At 41.8% G+C, this 21897-nt stretch overlaps 1 protein-coding gene across 1 annotated transcript; it reads left to right on the plus strand.

Moving 5' to 3' along the window:
- The first annotated feature begins 15616 nt into the window (after positions 1-15616).
- On the plus strand, positions 15617-16576 carry LOC138144977 (mas-related G-protein coupled receptor member X1-like). Its single transcript, XM_069066584.1, has one exon. It carries the CDS (start codon positions 15617-15619, stop codon positions 16574-16576), a length of 960 nt encoding a protein of 319 aa, XP_068922685.1.
- The last annotated feature ends 5321 nt before the right edge of the window (positions 16577-21897 follow it).

The following is a 21897-nucleotide window of genomic DNA, read 5'->3' on the forward strand; positions in this document are numbered from 1 at the left end:
GGACCTTGCTTGGTCAGCATAGACTTATCCCATGATCTCTATACAGGCTTGCACCATAATCCTTATACATGCTGCTGATTCAAGGCTTACTGATCTAGGGAAGTTCTAACTTAAGAAAAGATAAGGCACCAGGACTATGCCTTGGGTAACTCTTACCCAGGACTAAGCCTTTAAGCTGTTACAAGCAGTTACAGGGTTTAAGATAAAAACAAAGACAAATATAAAGGGGCTTAATGGTGGCTTAATGGTGGACTCCAAATCAGGTGGCATGTGATTTGAGTTACCTTACAATACTCTCATGATGGCCATTTTACACTTGAGGTAACTGAGGCAGGCAGAGGTTCGATCACTTAACCAGGGTCCCAAAGCAAGAAAGGATGTGAGACTGGATTTGAACTCAGATCTTCCTGACCACAAGCCCAGTGCTCCGGGCACTTGGGAGACCCCTAGACTTCTGGAGGCTCCTTTACCTGGGGAGTCCAGTCCAGGTCATAAAAAGGACTTATCTAAAACTATCAGCAAACATTAATTGTAATGGGGAAAAACTATAAGCCTTCCCAGTTTGATCAAGTATGAAACAAGGATGCCCACTGTCCTCAATATTATTCAACATTGTATTGGAAAATCTAGCAATAGCAATGAAAGAAAAAAAAAGAAATAGAAGGAATCAGAATAGGAAATGAGGTAATAAATCAATCTATTTGCAGACAAATATATAATGACATTCTTGGAAAATCCCAAAGGCTCATCAAAAGTATTACTTAAAATGATAATTTTAGCAAATAAGCAGGATGCAAAGTCAATGCCCATAAATTATTATTAGCATTCCTACATATCACAAATCATCCTGCAAGAATAGATAGCAGGAAATGCTCCATTTAAGATAACTCTAGGAATGTCCTGGGAGGAAGAATGGGATAAATTATCTCATATAAAAAAGGCAGGAAAAAGCTTTTATGGACAATGGGAAGGGGGAAGGTGAGGGGGAACAAGTGAGCCTTATTTTTATTAGAACTGATTCAAAGAGGGAATAATGTACATGCTCAAGCTTACCCTACAAGGAAGTAGGAGGGGAAGTGGATGAGAGAAGGGAGGCCACATTTGGAGAGGGGGTAGTCAGAAGCAAAACACTTTTGAGGAGGGGCAGGGTGAAAGGAGAGAGAAAAGAATAAATGGGGGGGAAGGATGGGGGGAAAAGAGTTAGCAATAGTAACTGTGAAAAAAAATTTTAAGCAAGTTTCTCTGACAAAGTCCTCATTTGTCCAACATAATCAAATTCATAAAAACAAGAGACATTCCCTAATTGATAAATGATCAAAGGAGAGGAAGAGGGAGAGGAAGAGGAGAGGGAGAAGGAGAGGGACAGCATGAGCTGAGTTACCAAACTAGCTGGATCCCCATTCAGGGTCTACTCAGCTCTAGTAATCGATGTAAGTGAAGACACGACTTGCAGTTAAGTTTGATATGAGTGAGGGAGGGCTGTGCAAGGTCACCAGTCTCACTTTGTTCTCCAGAGTCATCTGGATCCAGTGACCAGATATGGATAAGAAGGACTAGAGAAGACTTGGGATGCACTGGGAGACCCTGACCCTTTTAAGCTAAGGTATTTCCAGGTACTCACTTAGAGTGAGGTAAGACCCATTCAGTGAATAGGTTTCTTTAAGAAGTGAGTCAAGGGATGGCCCCTTTAATTAGAAAAAAAGGAAAAAAATCAAGCTGGGAGGGGAAGACCCTCAGGGTTGCTGTTCCAAAAAGAAACCTTTACCTAGTTAGGTGGGAAACTCAGCTGCTCCTCTCCCTCTCCCTCTCCTTGTCCTCTCCAAAGGAAGGTCAAATTTGATGGCCAGAAGCTGCCCAAATAACTTGAGGTTCACTAACTAGACTCCTTCCTTCCTTCTTTCTTTCTTTCCTTCCTTCCTTCATTCTTTCCTTCTTTCTTTTTTCTTTCTTTATTTCTTCTCCCACAAAACCTTAAACTCCGCACTCTCTGAAACTCATAGATTAAAGCACAATAGGTCCCTGCCCAAACTCCATTTAATGGCAGCATTTGGGTCCCCTCTGGCTTAGAGTGAATGTTAATGGCAACTTTTTCTCTTTGGAATGGCAACCCTGAGCTTCTTCCCCTCTCAGCTTGATTTTTTTTTTTACTTTTTCCTAATTAAAGGAATCTAATTCTTTAAGAGGCCTATTCCCTGAATAGGTATTACCTCATTCTAAGTGCCTACCTGGAAAGGTCTTAGCCTAAAAGGGCCAGAGTCTCCCATTGCATCCTGGGTCATCTCCAGGACTGATGAATATCGTGTCACTCGAACCAGATGACTCTGGAGGAGAAGGTGAGGCTGGTGACCTTGCACAGCCCTCCCTCACTCCAATCAAAGGCAGCAGCAAGTCCTGTCATCATTTCCCTAATGCAACTGTCCTCTTCAAAAATGACAGGAAAACACAACAAATGGCCAAAAGATACAACCACATTTCAGATGAAATTATCAAAACTATCTGTAGTCATATGAAAAAATACTCTAACCCACTATTAATTGGAGAAATGACAATTAAAATGATTCTCGGGTGCTACCTTATACCTATTAGATTGGCTAACAGGACAGAAAAGGTAAAGGACAATTATAATGAAATTTTTATACCAACAAAATTAGATTTGAAAAAAAATGGATAAATATTCATTGTTCTTTGGTAGGCAGGACCAATATACTTTTAAAATGACTATTTTTACATAAACTAATTTATGTATGCAATGCCATCCCAATCAAATTATCAAGGAATTATTTTTGAAATAAAAAAATTATAAATTTGACTAGAAGAACAAAGAATCAAGAATATCAAAGGAATTAATTTTTAAAAACTGGAAATGGAAGAGGGTTAGTGGTACCACATCTTAAAAATATATTATATGAGATAAATTATCCAAATCCTCTGGTACTGGCTAAGAAAAAGAAAGGGAGATTAGTGGAACAGAGCACAAAAACAATTTACAACAGCAAATGAATATAACAACTTTGTATTTGACATATTATTTGTATATTATTCAAAGTACAACAATATTGTACTTTGAATAGTACAGCAGCTTAACTTCTCAGGATAATAATTCATAATTTGGGGGAAATTGTGGTAAAACTGGAAAATAGTCCAGCAGAAAAGGGGTATGCACCAAAATCTTACACCATTTACTAAGTTAAGGTCAAAAGGGAAACATGAACAAAAATATCTATAGCAGCTCTTTTTGTGATAGAAAAGAATTGCAAATTAAGGGGATGCCCATCTACTGGGGCCTGGCTGAACAAGTTGTGCTATATGATTGTGATGGAATATTATTGTTCTTTGGAAATGATGAGCTCAGTGAATTTTGAAAAACATAGAGACTTGAACAAAATAATGTAAAGCAAAATGAGCCGAACCAAAAGAACACTGTGAACAGTGACCCCAGTATTGTTTAAGAATGACTTTGAACATTCTGGCTAAGAAAGAGAGTGGTGGATCAGGGGAGCAGGGTAGGTACACAAGACATAGTAACCAATGACTATAGGAATCTAATGATTGATAGACCCAAAGACCCAACTTTGGGGAAAGGGACTTATTATTTGACAAAAGCTGTTGGGAAACTGGAAAAAGCATGGCAGAAAGTAGGCATAGACCAACATCTTACAGCATATACCAAAACAAAGGCAAAATGCGTACATGATTTAGATATAATGTCTGATACTATAAGCAAACTGGGAGAGCAAGGAATAGTTTACCTGTCAGATCTATAGAGAAGGGAAGAATTTATGACCAAACAAGAGATAGAGAACATTATGAAATGTAAAATATGTTGAGAACGTTATTTTTCCTCAAGTAACCTGTTTATCTTCTCATTTTAGCCACATTGCTTCTGTTTCTCTCCCAGGTTGTTAATTGCATGTGATCAAAATTGTCCGTTTTCTCCTCTTTGATCCACACTCTCTTGTTTGCCTGTGAACTTTCTGAGGTACATGATTTGGAAAAGTCATTTGGTTTTTGTTCCTAATCTGTTTATGAAGATATCCACCACTGTATTTTTAATGCTGCATGTCCCATGAGATGTGGTAGTCCAGCCCCCTTCATGCTAGAAATTCACCTGGCAACTTTCCATTTCATCAAGCAGTTTTTGTTCCAAAACCTTTAGCTGAGGAAAGGATTGGGTGGATTTCATAAGCTAACTCTGCTACTATGGCTGTGTGCTGGCACCTAGTCAGGTGGTGCTGGAAATGTAGAGATCTCTCCCCTTTTTGTAGCCAGTGATGAGGGATGGCAATAGGTTCAGAGCAGGAACTCTGATCTTTATCTAAGACTAGAAAGCCTGCAATTCAGTCTGGAAAGAATTCAGCCCAAGCCACCTTGGAGTCAGAGTTGTAAAAGTTTATTGTACGATTTACAGCAGGCAAGAGGCCTTAGGGGACCTGCAAGCTTAAAGAAGACATAGGCATAGCTTTTAAGGAGTTAAGGCTATTCATTGGATGTCAATTATGCTGACCAGGTGAGAAGAGGGTGGGATTAGGGAGGAGTTAAGGTGGGGCCAGTGTTTAAAGGAACATGCATTTTTAATGTAACTGTGCAGGTGTATTGCCCATAATCCACTGGGAAAAAGCCCAAGAGAGGACTACCTGGAGGTGTGATTTTAGGCTTGAAATGTCACTAAGTCAGCGAGCCGTCAAGGGCTGACTGAGAAGTGCCCAGTCTGCCACCCCTCAGTGTCATGTTTGACAGGACTGATGTCTGGGAACCAAGGCTAACGAAGACTCAGTATGTGCATAATTACTAAGGAGTTAACCTAGAGATAGGATATTGAAGGATTCATGGGGGCAGCAGGACACTATACAAGGGGGAGATAATAGTTGCTTAAGCAGGAATGTTTATAGGACTCATGGGTGTAGCTTGTTATTGTTCCAAGCTGAGAGAAACAATTCATGAGTTGTTTCTGGGCAGAGTTCATGCTCTGAAGCTGGGGAGAGTTTAGGTAGGGGGAAGGGGCAGAGTTAATGCTCTGAGAGGGGGGAGGGAGGAGTGATTTTACAAATTGGTTTTACAGATTGATGTTACAAATTGGTTTTACAAATTGATGTTACAAATATAGATCCCAAGCGCCCCATCACCAGGACCAAGTGGTTTTAATGGTCACTGCTTTGTTCTCTCTGATTCCACATCTGGAGCTGCAAGACTCCCTTGCTGGCTGCCATTTGGAACAGTTGACACAAGTCTAATTGAACTTCCTGGCAGTCACCATTTCCGACTACACAGTGCCATTCATGTGTCATTTATCCATTTTGTTTGCAGCTCTCTGCTGAGAAAAAAATGGGGGGGGGGGGTTCTAGAAATGTTTTGGTGTCTTCCATGTCCTCTCTGTCATTCACCTCCTAGCCAAGGAATCTTTGGGTGTCATCATATGGACACATTAGAGCTTTCTTCACACCATTCTAAATGGTTTTCCAGAATGGTCCAACTATTTTAAAGTGTGCCAACAATGTGCACTGGTATAGCAAAGTCCCTCTGACCAAGATCAGTTGTTTCCATTTTAATTTTCTTTGTCAATATTCTGAGTGCCAGATGAAGCTTTAGAGCTGTTTTGATCTTTGTTTCTGTGGTACAGAGGATACAGTGTTGGGCCTGGAGTCAGAAAGACCTGAGTTAAAATGCTTCAGAAATTTATGAGCTGTGAGACCCTGGGCTTCTGTTTGCTTCAATTTCCTCATCTGTAAAATGGAGATAATAATAACACCTACCTCCCCAGGTTTTGGGAAGATCAAATTTGATAATAATTGTAAAGTGTTTAGTATAGTGCCTGGCATATAGTAAGTGCTATTTAAATGTTGTTTTTGTTGTTGCTATGATTGTTCCTGCCCTGCCTCCCCCAGCCTGGTGGCACAGTGGATAAAGTACCTAGCCTGGGGTCAAAAGACTCATCTTCCTGAGTTCAAATCTGGCCTCAGACACTTACTAGTTGTGTGACCTAACTTTTCTCTCTTTCTCTGGTTTATTCATAAATTGTTCACATATCCATAAGTCTGATAAGTAATATGTCCCATATTCTTCTAACTTTCTTTTACTATCCCCTTTATATCTAGGTCACATATTCATTCTGACCTTATCTTGGCAAACAGGGTAAGATCCTGGTCTATATATGTCTGAATTGATCTATCAATACATGATCTATTTCCAAAGGGATTAGAGAAAATGGAAAAGAACCCATATGTTCTAAAATGTTGATAGCAATTCTCTTTGTGGTGTCAAAGAACTGGAAATTGCAGGGATGCCCATCAACTGGGGAATGACTGAAAAGGCCTATGATGAATGATTTCATGGAATACCACCATGTTATAAGAAATGATGAGCTTGGTGATGTGAAAAGAACATGTGAAAACTTAGCACGAAATAATGAAGAGTGAAATCAGCAGAATTGAGAAAACACTGTATGCAGCACTAGCAATATCAATTTAAGAATGACTTTGAGGGAATAAGTCATTTTGACTATGATAAATATCTACATTGACAATAAAGGACATATAAAGAAAGATGCTATCTGAATCCTGAGAAAGAACTGATAAATAGATGTGTGCAGAGAATAATTTTGTGTAAGTACCTCTTTGCATCTAATGGTAGCCAATGTAGGGTGGGAGGAAGAAGGGGGAGGGGGATAAAAAAAGAAAAAATATATAACATTTACATATTTAAAAGGAATAGCATGTTATAAATAAGAGATTCGCAGTTTCATGGGAAAGCATCTTTTTTATTATGCTATGTTATGGAAATGTTTGTCTTATTCCAGAAATTAAAAATAAAATAAATAAATTATAAATAATAATAATATAAAAAAGAAAAAAAAAACAAAGCAGCAGTACCTGAAGGATTTACAGGTGAATTCTATCAAACATTTAAAGATCAACTAATAAAAATTGAATAAATTATTTGGAATAATAGACAAAGAAGGGATCCAATCAAACTTCTTTTATTAAATAAATATAAAACTTATACCTAAAAAATGGGAAAAACAGAGAAAGAAAACTGCCAATCAATGTTGTCAATGAATATATATATATGCAAAAATCCTGAAGAGATTAATCATTGGTTGCCTGCGATGGCTAGAATCCACACCTATCTATATCCATCTCTCAAACTCCCTACTGTCCTTCAAGGCTCAGCTCAAGCAAACCTTGATTATGTGAGTCAATGTCAACTTCCAACTGCCTTCAAACCTAATATTGTGTTTTATCTAGTTTTAACATAAGAGTCCCTTCAATGGTCTCTCCAAAAGATAGCCTGTGTCCTGTGCTGGGTGAAGTATATTCAAAGAAAGACTTGACCTTCAACTGATGACAGAATGTTGACTATCATGTTTCATATCTACCATGAGGGACTGACTTGAGATGATTGGAGAAAGTTCAATAGAGACCCTCCAAGAGGATGGTTAAAGACAAAGACTGGGGGAGGGGAGAAAGCAGAGCAAAGATGACTGAGGAAAAGCAGGGACTTGCTTGAGCTCTTCCCCAAATCCCTCCAAATAACTGTTAAAAAAAAGACTCTAAACAAATTCTAGAGCAACAGAACCCACAAAAAAGACAGAGTGAAAAAAAATTTCCAGCTGAAGACAATCTGGAAGGTCAACAGGAAAGGTCTGTTGGACCTCTCTAAGAGAAGAGTGCAATCCAACATGAACCATACTGGCACAGATGGGGCTGGAGTAGTCCTAAGGGGACTGAATCACTGGCAACTATGGAAATTTCTAGATTTCTCAACTCCCAAACACCAAAGACAACTTAGGAGGTCAGTGGGAAAGGTTTATCAGACTTGGGTAAGAGGGGAGCAGGGTCCAGCCCCAGGACCAGGGCAGCAGAGGCAGCAGTGGTGGTGGCAGTGGCTGCTTCCCACACAGATGGTGGGGGGATGACGTGGCTGATCAGAGGGGTATTGCAGAGATCTCTTTCCTTGCACTAAGGTAGAATTCTTTTGCTTTTCCCAAACTTGCATCTTGGTTACAGTCCTGGGTGGCAGGCCTGGGGTGAGGAGGAGCATTGGTGTAGCAGAACTTGTGGTAGCAGTGGAGAGGGAATCCTCTTCACAGTTCCAAAGCAGGACAGAGTGCTTGAGTTCAATCATGGACCAGAGCACAGGTGAGAAGAGGAGTAAACACTTCTGCTTTGATCATACAACTTTGGAAGAACTGAAGATTTACAGTCCCTGGAAATTCTCTGAAAATAGCTGCACAAAACACCTGAACTTTGGAAAAATACAACCTCCACATTGGAAACAGAGTCTTACTTTAACAAATAGATAAAAGGTCAAGTAATTGGCTGGGAAATGAGCAAACAGCGGGGAAAACCAGACTGCAAAATTTTACTTTGTTGACAAGGAAGATCAAAACAGACAACCTGGAGAAGACAACAAAGTCAAAGCTCCTACATCCAAAGATTCCAAGAAAAATATGAATTTGTTGCAGATCATACAAGAGCTCAAAAAGTATTTTAAAAATCAAGTAAGAGAAGTAGAGGAAAAATTGGAAAGAGACATAGGAATGATGCAGGAAAATCATGAAAAATTAGTCAACAACTTGCTAAAGGAGAACAAAAAATATACGGAAGAAAATAACACCTTAAAACATAGACTAACCAAATGGCAAAGGAGGTCCAAAAGGCCAATGAGGAGAAGAATGCCTAAAATAGTAGAATTCACTAAGTAAAAAGGAGGTACAAAAGATCACTGAAGAAAATAATTCCTTGAAAATTAGAATGGAGCAAACAGAAGCTAGTGACTTTATGAGAAATCAAGAAATTAGAAAACAAATCAAAAGAATGAAAAAATTGAAGACTATGTGAAATATCTCATTGGAAAAAAAAGCAGACCTGGAAAATAGATCCAGGAGAGATAATATTAAAGCTATTGGACTAGCTGAAAACCATGACCAAAAGAAGACCCTAGAAATCATCTTTCAAGAAATTATCAGGGAAAGCTTCCCTGATATTCTAGAACCAGAGGGGAAATAGATATTGAAAGAATCCACTTATGACCTCCTGAAAGAGATCCCAAAAAGAAAACTCCTCAGAATATTATAGCCAAATTCCAGAGCTCCCAGGTTAAGGAATAAATACTGAAAACAGTCAGAAAGAAACAACCCAAACACTGTAGAAACAATCAAGATAACAGAGGATTTAGCAGCTTCTACAATAAGGTATCAGAGAGTTTGGAATATGATATTCAAGAGTTCAGAGGAGCTAGGATTAAAACCAAGAATCACCTACCCAGGAAAACTAAGTATAATGCTTTTGGGGGGGGGCAGGGAATGGACATTCAATGAAATACAGGGCTTCAAGCTTTCTTGATGAAAAGACAAGAACTGAAGAGAAAATTTGACTTTCAAATATAAGAATCAAGAGAAGCATGGAAAGATAAAAAGAAAGAGAAATCATAAGAGATGTACAAAGGTGAACTATTTACATTACTGTATGGAAATATGATATTTGTAATTCATGATTTGGAGGAAATATGCACTGACACATACAGAGAAAGACAGAGGGCACAGGGTGACTTGAATATAAGGAAATTATATCTAAAAAAAATAAAATTAAGGTGGGGCAGCTAGGTGGTGCAGTGAATACAGCACCAGTCCTGGAGTGAGAAGGACCTGAGTTCAAATCCAGGTTCAGACACTTAACACAAAAACTAGACATGTGACCTTGGGCAAGTCACTTAACCCCAATTGCCCTCAAAAAATAAAACTAAAATAAAAAAATAAAAGTAAGGTATGAGAGAGGAATGCACTGGGAGAAGGAGAAAGGGAGAGGTCTCACATAAAAGAGACAGGACAAAGCTTTCTCAATGAAGACTGGGGATGGGGTAGGGGAGGTTATCAGGAATGTGTGAACCTTGCTGTCATATTTGGCTAAAGAAGGTAATAACACACATACTCAGTTGGGTGTACAAATCTGTCTTACTCTACAGGAAAGTATAGGGGAGTGTATAAGAAAGGAGGGATGATACAAGGGAGGGCAAATGGGAGGAAGGGATAATTAGAAGCAAACCTTTGGTGAGGAAAAGGTGAAAAGAAAGAATAGAACAAATGGGGGTGGCATCGGTTGGATGGGAATATATTTAGTCTTTCAGAACATGACTTTCATGGAAGTGTTCTGCATGACTGCACATGTATAGCCTATATCAAATTGCTTTCCTTCTCAAAGAAGGATAGGTGGAGAGGGAGGGAGAGAGATAACATGGAAGCCCAAATTTTAAAAATGGATGTTAAAAATTGTTTTTCATACAACTGGGAAATAAGATAATGGAGTATGGAAATCTATCTTTCCCTAGAGTAAAATAGAAGGGAAGGGGATAAGGGAAGGTAGGATGTGATAGAAAGAAAGACAGATTGGAGTTAGGGGTAATTAGAATGCTGCTATCTTGGAGTGACAGGAAGGGAAAGAAGGGAAAAAATTTGGAACTCAAAATCTTCTGGAAGTGAATGTCAAAAACTAAAAATGAATCAAATGATGAAAGAAAAGACAGAGACTGAAGGACACACAGAAGCCCTTCTAGCTGTAATCTGGCCCACCACATCCCTGAAAATCCATGGCTTGTAGACCAAGAGAGTTCTGATACTAGACTTCTCCTAGATGAGAGAACTCTATCTCCCGATTGGAGCTGAGACCCAATCTCTCTCTGAATCAAAGAGTCACTGTCTCCAGGCCATTCTTTGGTATATTGTCATCTGTAGAACTCCTCTGATTTCTCTTGGCTTTTGCTTAGAGAGATGACTTACCTGCAATTCACTCTCTCAGTTGGTCTTTGTGTGTGCAGGTAGTGTCAGGATGACCCATCTCCTACTCTCTGCAGTTGTGGACTTGACCTCAGATCAGATCTGTCCAAGCCATCTGTGAGCCAAGTCTATACAGTTACACAATTCACACTCATTTATAGCCTACATATACAGTTTTAAACATACCTGTTTTACTACCGCCAACTCTCTAGAAAGTTCTTTGGGAGCAGGAACTGCTCTCAGTTTGGTCTTATTATCCCCAGGAACTAGCAGAGATCTTGGCTCTTAGTAGGTGCTTCACAAAATGCTTCTTTATTGATGGACTTTTATTACACTGAAGTGTAAAGTGAGGCTAACACAAGGAAAGTGATTCACCCAGAGTCACTGTAATGCCATGCACAGAGGCTTTCCAGAAGAATGCTACTGTGAACAGCTTTTTTAAGGTTCTGATTACTCAGTATAGTGATCACTCTATTTGTTCCATAACAAAAGCAAAACATCCATAGAAAATTAAGGTACAGCATTCACAATATTACAACTTATCACAGAAAATCACAATATAATATTCACAACATTGTTTCAAAGTAAAATAGTCACTCTTAAGTTAACTCAATCAGTCACTTATCAGTAGTCTCAAAGTCTTCCACTCATGGGGCAAAATCTTGCTTAACTCAATCAGTCACTTATCAGTAACAATATCTCAAAGTACTCAAAGTACAATCAGTCACTTATTCAGCAAAGTCTTACTAAGTATCATACATAAACCCTCTTCCCCTAGGTCACTAGTAAACTACAATTTCATCATTACTCAGTACCCATGGAAAGAAGTCTTTTCATCTTGACTTGGGGCTGGTTCTCAGATTTCCTGGATCCTCTTCCATGGTCCCACCTTCTACCTGGATTCACCAGACTGTGACCTGGGTTCAGTGGCAGAAAGCTCCCAGTTCCTTGACCAGATCTCTGGGCAGGTCCTGCTCCACACTGAAGTTCACAGGGTCTGGTCCATGTCAGATCCTTCACCATTTCTGCTCCAGGGAATTCAAGGCTCAACGAAGCCACAAACAAAGTCTCAGCATCCCAGTCATGCTTCAGTCATTCCTGGCCTCCTAGCTCTGGGCTCCTGTTCAGAAGAATGTCTACCACGACAAGTTTTCAGGACTCAGTTCTCCATTCTTCTGTAGCTGTTCTGCCAGCACATCTCAGTCTCAAGGAAATTCTGACTGTGCCTCTCTGGGGCTTTTCTTATATACACAGTGTTACCTACTTCACTTCCTTCTGCCAACCCCTTCCTGTTACATCAGTAACAGGAGACAGGAGTTCATACCTTCTGTTTCCCCAACAGAGGCTTGATCAGTTACTAACTGCTAAGTATCTGCTACTTTTGCCAACACAAAAGATATCTTCAAATTCAAAATTACATTCCCATTAAAGTCACACAGTCATACAATGTTAGGACAGGGTTGACATCCCTATCTCTTCTGAGAATTAAGGACACCACTGTATTCACTATATCACGGTGTACCTTACAAGCAGGTTTCCCAGGGACATGGCGTCATGGATGACCCAAGATTGGGTGACAGATCCAGTGCAGACTTTGTTACCCCATCTCTCTGTCACTAGAGACCCTTCCCTAAAGATGGTGCTGTAGAGGAAGGAAAGATTAGGGCTAGAGAATGAAGAGCAGAAGCCCTAAAGGGGGAGAGGACAAGTGGCAGGGTATGCTGTTGGCTATGACTGACTGAGCATCATTATCTCTACTTGCCAGAAAGATGGCAGGTGAGATATATGCATTCAGTAACATAGGTATATATGCAGATATGCATGTGTACATGCATAAATGATGCTAATACATTTATATTGTGTATTATATATGTTACATGTTAATATATATCGTATCACTGTGTTAAAAAGATTTTCAGTAGTCTACTGATGCCTATGGACTCCACCTTTTCATAATAATTTTTAATTATTATGTAATTAACTGTAAGGAAATACTGAAATTCAATTAGATATTAGTGAAAATAAATAATTTTTCTCCCCATCCAAGATTGTGGAACCCCTGATTCTACTCATGAATCTCAGGTTGAGTGCCTGGCATAAGTAGAAATATATGGATGGATGGATGTTATGAGTGTATGATAGAGATGAATAGTATATTATGTTGCATGTATATGTATGTATGATCCTATATGTTCCTATAAGTGTGTGCATACTGTATTGTATATTCATGAAGCAGTAAATATCTAAGTAGTTTTGTGTGTGCATAAATACCTTTTTCCCTTTAAGAACTTTAAAATACAAGACTCCTGCCAGTGCAAGCCTCACCCCTATACCCAGCTGTTGTCTGGGGAAATCTGAAGACCTAGATTCTTTGTGGAAAGGTAAGCCAACAGGAGAAAACAGAACTTCACTTTCAGAAAAGCGCCGTGAGAGCTAGAAAAGAGGTGATGAATCAGGGGGCCTTTCTTCCTTAAACTATGACTGATAAGTAGCCAAGGATGAGGGGAAAGGCCAGTGGATTGGGGATAATGGACCACATCAATCCAAAAGTAATTCCTCTAATGTTTTTGTGCAGAGGCAGGTGTTCAGAGGTAATTAGTCTTTCCCAGAGACACAACATTAATGGAGTATATCTGGAGTTTAAGACTTTGGAGATTTCATTTCCTGAGGCCAATGTTTAGGAAATCTCCACCCTTGCTTCCTGAAAGCAAATAGAAAGTCTCTGCTACTGGGCCTATGGGATGGAGAGAGGAGGGAGGGAAATATAAGGGTAAGAGAGGATCTGTCCTGGATGCTGCTACAAGCTCCCCCTCCATCTCCCAGGGTCTGATCAAGAGATTCCTGAGGACAGCTACAGGCCTCAACTGCAGAACCTAGCACAGGAGTCACCAGGACCCTGGAGAGGGGGAAAGGAAGTTCTGAATCTGAGGACTTTCCCTGTAATTCTTTGCTTTCCTTGGATCTGCTGAAGATTCCTTTGTGAGTTTAATCCTTTCTTTATCCATTTACATTGATCCCCTTGATGTGCACAGCTGGAAAACTGGACAGTGTGGGGAGGGAGAATCACAAAAGTTTCTGCTGCAGTATTCTGATGTTTCCCCCCTGGAGTCAGGAGCTGCCCCCAACCTTCATATTCTCTTTAATATGGCCCTAGCTGGGGAGGGGGGCGCTGTTTGAACTGTTTCAGAAACCCCTCCAACCCAAGGGCACCAATGTTCTTCTTTGCATTTCCACAGTCCCAGCCTCTGTCTCAGGGTGTGTGGACCCAATAATGCCTTGATTTTTCTTCCATTTTCAATCTGGATGATTAGACACATCCTTAAACAGATATTTGCCATGAAAACATGATTTGTCAATAAAGAGAAGCTGAAGCCATCGCAATGAAGAGTCCTGACACCTGCAGTTAGTCATGTTTTGTGCTGGTCAATTACCTGGTTTGGCCCTTGAAGTGAAGATGTGCTGCTCCAGCCTCCTCCCCTCTGCCCACACTCAGTACAATCTCAGCTACTTCAAGGCTTGGAAAGTTTCATGGTCTTAGCATTTCCAGAACCAAGCCCAGTGGTGCAAATTATTCTGGGCCCAGTGTCTCCTCACAGAAAGTATTGAGCAAAGGATTATTGCATTTTGGAGAGAAAACCAATAAACAGATTCTTATATTTGCTTCCCTCCTTTCCAGAGGTGGGCGACTATGGGTGTGGAACACTGTGCATTCTGCTGTTGGACATAGTTCATATGGTGGTTTGTTGTGTTGAAGTATTTTTTTCTCTTCTTTTTTATTTTTTTATTTAAAAAATTGACTCTGGGTGGGGGACAGTAGGTTGAATAATAAAAATAATGTAAATGAAAAAAGTTTTTGAAAGAAATGTTAAAATATTAATAAATAATGGATTCATGAATGAATAAATAAGTAAATTAAATAAATGCATGCATGCATGAAGTAACAAATGCCTGTCTGCTGCACTGAATTAAGTGATTCAGCCCACCTATAGGCCTGTCCACATGGGCTGTAGAAGGAAGTCAAACCCCCTATACTCTTGTAGAGTCTCAGGAAAGGGCAGAAGAGACAGGGAAAGGAAGGGTGTGTTGGAGTGTGGTCCCAGGAGAGGCAAGTGCACCCTCTGACATCTCCAGGAGGATCATGTCTATACCTGCTACCACACCATGATGGGAGGAAGGGGGAAAGAGAATGAACAAGAATGGGTTAAGCACCTACTGTGTGCTAGGCACATGGCTGGGTCAGCAAGGTGGGGAAGTGGACAGAGGGCTGGGCCTGGAGTCAGGGAGATGCATCTTTCTGAGCTCAAATCTGTCCTCAGGCACCAGCTGTGTGACTCTGGGCAAGTGGCTTCACCCCCTTTGCCTCAATGTTCTCATCTGTAAATTTGGCTGGAGAAGTAGATGGCAAACACTCCAGTGTCTCAGCCAGGAAAATCCCAATGGAGTCAAGAACAGCCAGCACAAGAGAAAAAATCTGAAGCACAAAGACATGTCAGGCATTGTGTTAAACACTGTACAAATATTTTCTCGTGTGATCCTCCCAAAAACCCTGTGAGGAGAGCGTTGTCAATGGTCCTGTTTCACAGGTGATGAACTTAAGGGAGACAGATGTTAGGTGACCTGTCCAGGGTCACACAGCTAGTGTTCCAGACTAGATTTAAATCATTTCTTCCTCTGGGTCCAGGGTTCCTTTAACTGCTGCCTAGAGAGGGAGTGGGGAGGAGGTAGCTCTAATCTTTGTAATTAGAGCCGGGGGTAAATCTCTGGCAAAGTCCCTGATGCCCTTCTATGGCTCTGTGTCTGCAGGGCATCTGAGAGGAGCCGGGCTTGCTGGGACTGGGACCAAGCACCATGGCCGTGACCCCCACACCTGGACAGCGGGAATACGTTTGTGAGAAAAGAACAGAGGGAAGGGCCAGTGGGGGGTTAGGGTCTTATGGACCTGGAAATTTTTATTTGGAAGACTGGATGCGGATCCTCACCATGCTCATTGCCCTGGTTGGGCTGGTGGGGAACAGCGAGGTTCTGTGGCTCCTGGGCTTCCGCATCCAGAGGAACCCCTTCTCCGTCTACATCCTCAACCTGGCGGCGGCCGACGCCCTGTTCCTCTGCTGCGCCTTTCTGAGGTCCCTAGATCACTTTGCTAGCTTTTTCTACTTCTCGTACATGGCATTGTGCTTCGTCACTTACACATCCTCGTCCGTGGGCCTGAGCCTGCTGACTGCGATCAGCACCGAGCGCTGTCTCTCCGTGCTCTTCCCCATCTGGTACCGCTGTCACCGCCCTAAGCACACGTCCGCCGCAGTGTGCGCTGGGCTCTGGACTATAGGCGTCCTAATCTGGCTGCTTGTTGTCTTTTTTGTGTATGTGCGGGAACACGGTCACGATTCCTGTTACCTAGGCTACGTCATCCCGGTGGTTTGGTTCAGCCTCCTCACCTGTGTTCTGTTCGTGTCCAGCCTGACGCTGCTGCTGCGGGTCCAGTGCAGCTCCCAGCGCCGGCAGCCCCCCAGGCTCTACCTCTTGGTCCTGCTCAATGTCCTCGTCTTCCAGCTCTGTGGCCTGGCCCCTGGGATGGAAATAGCCACAGGGCTCTTTGGCACATATTTCATGCCTTTTTGGATGCCTTGGCTCCTGGGCTGTGTGAACAGCAGCGCCAACCCCTTCATTTACTTCTTCCTCGGCAGACAAAGGAATAAAAGGAGGGAGCCCCTCAGGGTGCTGCTCCAGAGGGTCCTGGCAGACGACCAAGAGATGGGGAGGAAGTCAGGAGACATCCCCCACACCAGCACCCTGGAGACATCATCCTGAGGCTAAGAATGACAGGAGCCCATGAAATGAGCCCTCTCCCCAAAGCCAGATGCAGCCCCTTCCCAGCTCCCTGAGAGGTGGCTTCCCACTCACTCCTTATGTTGGTGCCTGGGTTTTGAACTCTAAGTGAGGAACAGGCCTTTATTAGGCATCTACTATATGCCAGGCTAAGTATTTTGCAAATATTTCATTTCATTCTCACGCTGTCCCTGGGAGGCAGGAGCTCTCCTGATCCACAGTTTACTGCAGGTTTCTGAAGAGCAGGTTGGTGAAAGTTGTTACACAATTTTAGCAAATAATGATTGTGACTGTCAAGGAGGTTTGCAAAGCACTTTGCATAGTTTAAAATGGGTCCATTCCTTAGAGCCTGGACAGTGTGCTCTGTGTGGTGCCAATTCAGGCCAGAGAGAACACTAGAATCTCTGTCTCTGTCTCTGGTTCTGTCTCTCTGTCTCTCTCTGTCTCTGTCTCTCTCTGTCTCTGTCTCTGTCTCTCTCCTCCTTCCCGCCCCCCCCCCCCATGTGCATTTTCTCTTCATATCCCAATCTGACTCAGAAGTCAACAATAAAGCTAATTCCATCGGGACTCATCTTGTTGACTCAAGGAGAAACTTCCCAGAATCCAAGGTCTTAGAAGCTGCCTGTCCTCCCCACACTCTGAGCTGCCTGCAGGGAGTCTGAGAATGGCCCCTCTCCTACTCTCTGGAGATGTGAATTTGATCTCAGCCCATATCTATCCAGGCCACCTGTGAGCATAGTCTATATATTCACACAACTCATACTCATTTATAGCGCACACACACACACACATCTAAGCATAGCTAGACCTGACTTGTGTAAGTTCTTCAGGAGTATGTGCTGCTTTCCGTTTTTTCTCTTTATCCCCAGCAGCTAGCAGAGTTCCTGGCTCTTAGTAGTTGCTTTATGAAAGGCTTCTTGATTGATGGGCCCCCATTAAACTGAAGAGCAAACTGCAGCTAAGAAAGGGAAAGAGACTTTCTCACAGTCACACAGAAATGCAGTTGGGGAAGGACTTGAACCCACATCTCCTCTGGGATCAAGGACATACACTCTACATCATGGTGCACCTTGCAAGCAGTTTTCCCAAGAAGATAGTGTTATGGATGCCCCATGACTGGAAGACAGATCCAATGCAGGCTGTGTTACCCCATCTCTCTGTCACTGGGGACCCTTCCCTAAAGATGATGTTGTAGATGGAGGAAAGATTAGGACCAGAGAATGAGGAGCAGACTCCTGAAAGGGGGGGGGGGGGGGGGTTGTAAGTGGCAGGATCTGCTGTTGGCTATGACTGACTGAACATCATTATCTCTGCTGGCCAGAAACAGAGGTGATGATAAAGGGGAGTACATAGCTCATGAGTAGGTATATTCAGGAATACGTGCTTGTGTGCATGTGTATAAATAATGTTTCTATAGATATATGTGGGCATATATACATATAAATGCTTATATATGAATATACATGATATCTTTGTATCATTAATAATTTCAGTAGTCTACTGATGGCTATGGACTCCTCTTCTCAGAATAATATTCTGGCATTTGAAGAAAATACTAAATTACAGGAGGTGGAGCCAAGATGGTGGAGTAGAAGCACAACCTCCAAGCTGCTCCGGCTTCCACCCCCCCAATCCATGTAAAAAGGAGACTCTGAACAAACTTTGGAGCTGCAGAACCCACAAAATGACACAGAGAAGCTAACCTCCCACTGAGGACAGCCTGGCAGGCTGGCAGGAATGGGCCAGCACAGCGCTCTGGGAGCCAAGCCCAGCCCCACACCAAGACGTTAGCCCCAGGGTGGGCCTGACCAGACTCTGCTGGAGAGACTCCAGATCAGCAGCAGCTGTGGCCATTTCCAGATTTATCAACACATAGATGTGAAGGACAAAGTGAGAGGTCAGTGCAGTCTGGACTTTGGGACTAGTAGTTGGGAATGCGTGGCTTTTGCCCCCCAGGGTGAGAATCTGCTGGCAGAGCCAGCCAGTGCCACTTGATGGCTTCAGCTCCTGGCCTGCAGAGTGTAGGGGGACCAAGCACCAGTCTGAGGGGTAATCGTTCTTGCTTTAACCTGCTTGGATCTGGATTGCAGTCAAGGGTGGAGGTCCTGGGGTGTGTGTCCAGCTTGCCAGAGTGTGTGAAGACCTCAGAGAGGGCACCCATCTAATACCTCTGGCAGCTGAGAAAACTCGAGCATTTGGGACGAAAGCTCCCCTGTCTGGTGGCAGAGTCCTACTGTGGCAAAAAGCCCAGGGGTCAAGTGACTGACGGGCAACATGACCAGGCAAAGGAAACAAAGCAGACAGAAGATTCCAACATTACACTCCTATGTTGGGGACAAAAAGGAGCAAAGCATGGAACAGGAGGAAGACAGTGAAGTCAGAACTCCTGCACCAAAAGCTTCAAAGGAAAATACAAGCTGGTTACAGGCCATAGAGGACCTTAAGAAGCACATAAGAGAAGTGCAGGAAAAATTGGGAAGAGAAATGAGAAGGATGCAAGAAAATTATGAAATGAGAGTCAACAGCCTGACTGAGGAAAATAACACCTTAAAAATCAGACTGACTTAAATGTCAAAAGAGGCTCAAAAAGACAATGAGGAGAAGAATGCCTTAAAAAGCCGAATTTGCCATATGGAAAAAGAATCTCAATGAGGACAATCATTGCTTCAGAATTAGAGTGGAGCTAATGACTTTATGAGAAGTCAAGATGCTGTTAAACAGATCCAAACAAATGAAAGAATAGAAGGCAATGTGAAATATCTCATGGGAAAAACCACTGACCTGTAAAATAGATCTAGAAGAGATAATAAAAATTATTGGACTACCTGAAAGCCATGATCAAAGTAAGAACCTAGAAATCATCCTCCAGGAAGCTCTCAAAGAAAACTGCCCTGATGTTTTAGAATCAGAAGGCAAAATAGAGGTTGAAAGAATCCACCAATCACCTCCTGAAAAAGATCCCAAAAAGAAACCTCCTAGTAATATTATAGCCAGGTTCTGTAATTCCCAGATTAAGCAGAGAATATTACAAGCAGCCACGAAGAAACAATTTGAATACTGTGGAAACACAATCAGGATATCCCAGGATCTGGCAGCTTGAGAATTTGATCTAAGTGACTGCATAAGGATCTTCTCCTTGCTCCTTCTCTGGTTGGGCTGGTAGGGAGCAGCAGCATCCTGTGACTCCTGAGCTTTCAAATCCAAAGGAATTCTTCTCCCAGCAATTCACAAACTTGGTGATACTGCTCCTTGGGGTGCTGAAAGAATGGGGGTCGGTAATAGCCTTGGCTGCAACTGGGTGACATTGAATAAAAATAAAGGGGTGGTAATAGCATGGGAGCATAAGGAAAGAAGAGAAGAACATTTTGAAAAATCATTCCTGCATGTTTCATCTGTTGTGTAAGTTAAGATCATAGTATTTACATTATTTTCTAAATAAACACACAAAATGTAAAGTATAGCCCATCAGTGGTCAAGTCTGCCAACAGGTCTTAACAAGCAAGTGTTGGTAGGGAAGTATGTTGAGCATTGTCAGGAATTCCAGCATGCATGGGTGTTAATATGTATGTGTGATGACTTGTTTACAACATGATACTACAGACACTTAATCAACACAATATTGCATCATTAAAAATTCAATGCAGGAAAAAAACACATTTACAATAAATTATTAAATTTACGATTAAGTCATTTTTAAGAAGCACATTTTTTATACATAAAACCATTAAAGGGTTAAAGAAAGTAGATTTCAAGGGGAGTACTGAATACTTTTTTTTTTCAAAAGGGGGCCAAAGGTCAAATAAGTTTGGGAACCTCTAGTTTACATCCTCAAGCTGGCAGGACTGGTGCCCACTTTCTTTGTTGCTCCTTTCTGATCTCCCAGCTGAATTTTTAGCTATTTTTATTATTCTTCCATGTAGAAAGCATTGATCTACATGATATACATATTCTACACCATGGGCCTGAGCCTCCTGGCTGCGATCAGCACCAGGCGCTGTCCATCTGACCTCCTTCCCCTCTGGTACAGATGTCGGTCCCCCAAGCACACCTCTGCCACTGTGTGCTGTCCTCTGGGCTCTGGGCTCTGGGCAGCCTGTTCTGGGTAGCAGATTTCATTCTTTGTTCTCACATGTATGATCGACATTTGTGTCCTGACTACTTCATGGAGTATGTATTGTTCATCCTTCTCACCTATGTGTGGTGTGCATCCACTCTGGCTCTGCTGCCAAGGGTCCAGTGCAGCTCCCAGGCCAGCAGGCCCCAGGCTCTACTTCTTGGTCCTGCTCTGTGGCCTGGCATCTTCCAGAGGGGTCAAAAACACAGCCCCAGCACCCAGAACTGCATGCTCCAAACCGGACTAAATTGTTATTGGGAAATGTTTAGCAAAATAAATAAAAACACAGCACAAGAAAGATAACCTTAAGTTTTTGTTTTTCTAACCCAATATGTGACTCTCAGGTGTCAGTTTCTATCTGAGTTTGACGACACAGGGGTGACTCCAAGGGCCCCTGGGGAGAGTGGAGGCCATTGATGAAAGAAGTGGAAATATCATGACAATTTATGGATTCAAATTCATATCTTTTCTCCCCTATGGGTCATATTTGGTTTTGCTCATGTTAAGCAAAGCTTGTCTTGTAGTCTCTGCATTCCTAGGCTGCATCTTCCCATGAGGTTTAAGGTTCCTTTGCTTTTCTAATACTGAACATGACCTTAAGTCAGTGGTTTCTCCAAGTTGGGGGATTCAGACTAAAAAAAATGGTGACAAAGCACCAAGATTGAGGTTAATCCTTCAAAAGCCAGAAGAGTCATTCATTCTGCATGTGGTTGCCACCTCCATCTACCTCCAAGTGGTGAAGAAGGGCTAGGGTAAATTAAGCAGGGAAGGATCTCATTAGCACTTAATGCATACTTAGAGTTGAAAAATGACCTTCTGGTTATCCTGTCATTTCTAAATTAATTACCTCCAGGAAAGGAATCTCAGGCAAAATCTCTGACTTAGCAAAGCATTTTGTTAAAGTTAAAGCAATAATCAAAGGAAAGCATATATCTCTAAATGCTTCAGTCAATAGAATAAAGACCAGACTAATGAATTGGGTATGCAATTTAAAAAAAAAAAAAGAACAAATTAAAATCTCTAATCAAACACTAACTTGGAAATCCTAAAAAATTAAAGGTGAGATTAATAAAAAATAGTGTAAAAGTTGAATTAATAAATAAAACTAGAAGTTGGCTTTGTGAAAAAAAACAATGTAATAGAGATAGACAGACAGACAGACAGACAGACAGACAGACAGACAGACAGA

This window comes from Petaurus breviceps, unplaced genomic scaffold (genome assembly GCF_028583685.1).
Source record: "Petaurus breviceps papuanus isolate PSGF00001 unplaced genomic scaffold, PetGlider_PUasm1.0 90721, whole genome shotgun sequence".
NCBI classification, from domain to species: domain Eukaryota; kingdom Metazoa; phylum Chordata; class Mammalia; order Diprotodontia; family Petauridae; genus Petaurus; species Petaurus breviceps.

Excerpts from the sequence above, each read along its gene's own strand:
- LOC138144977 (XM_069066584.1), top strand. The coding sequence starts at position 15,617 with ATGGCCGTGACCCCCACACCTGGACAGCGGGAATACGTTTGTGAGAAA.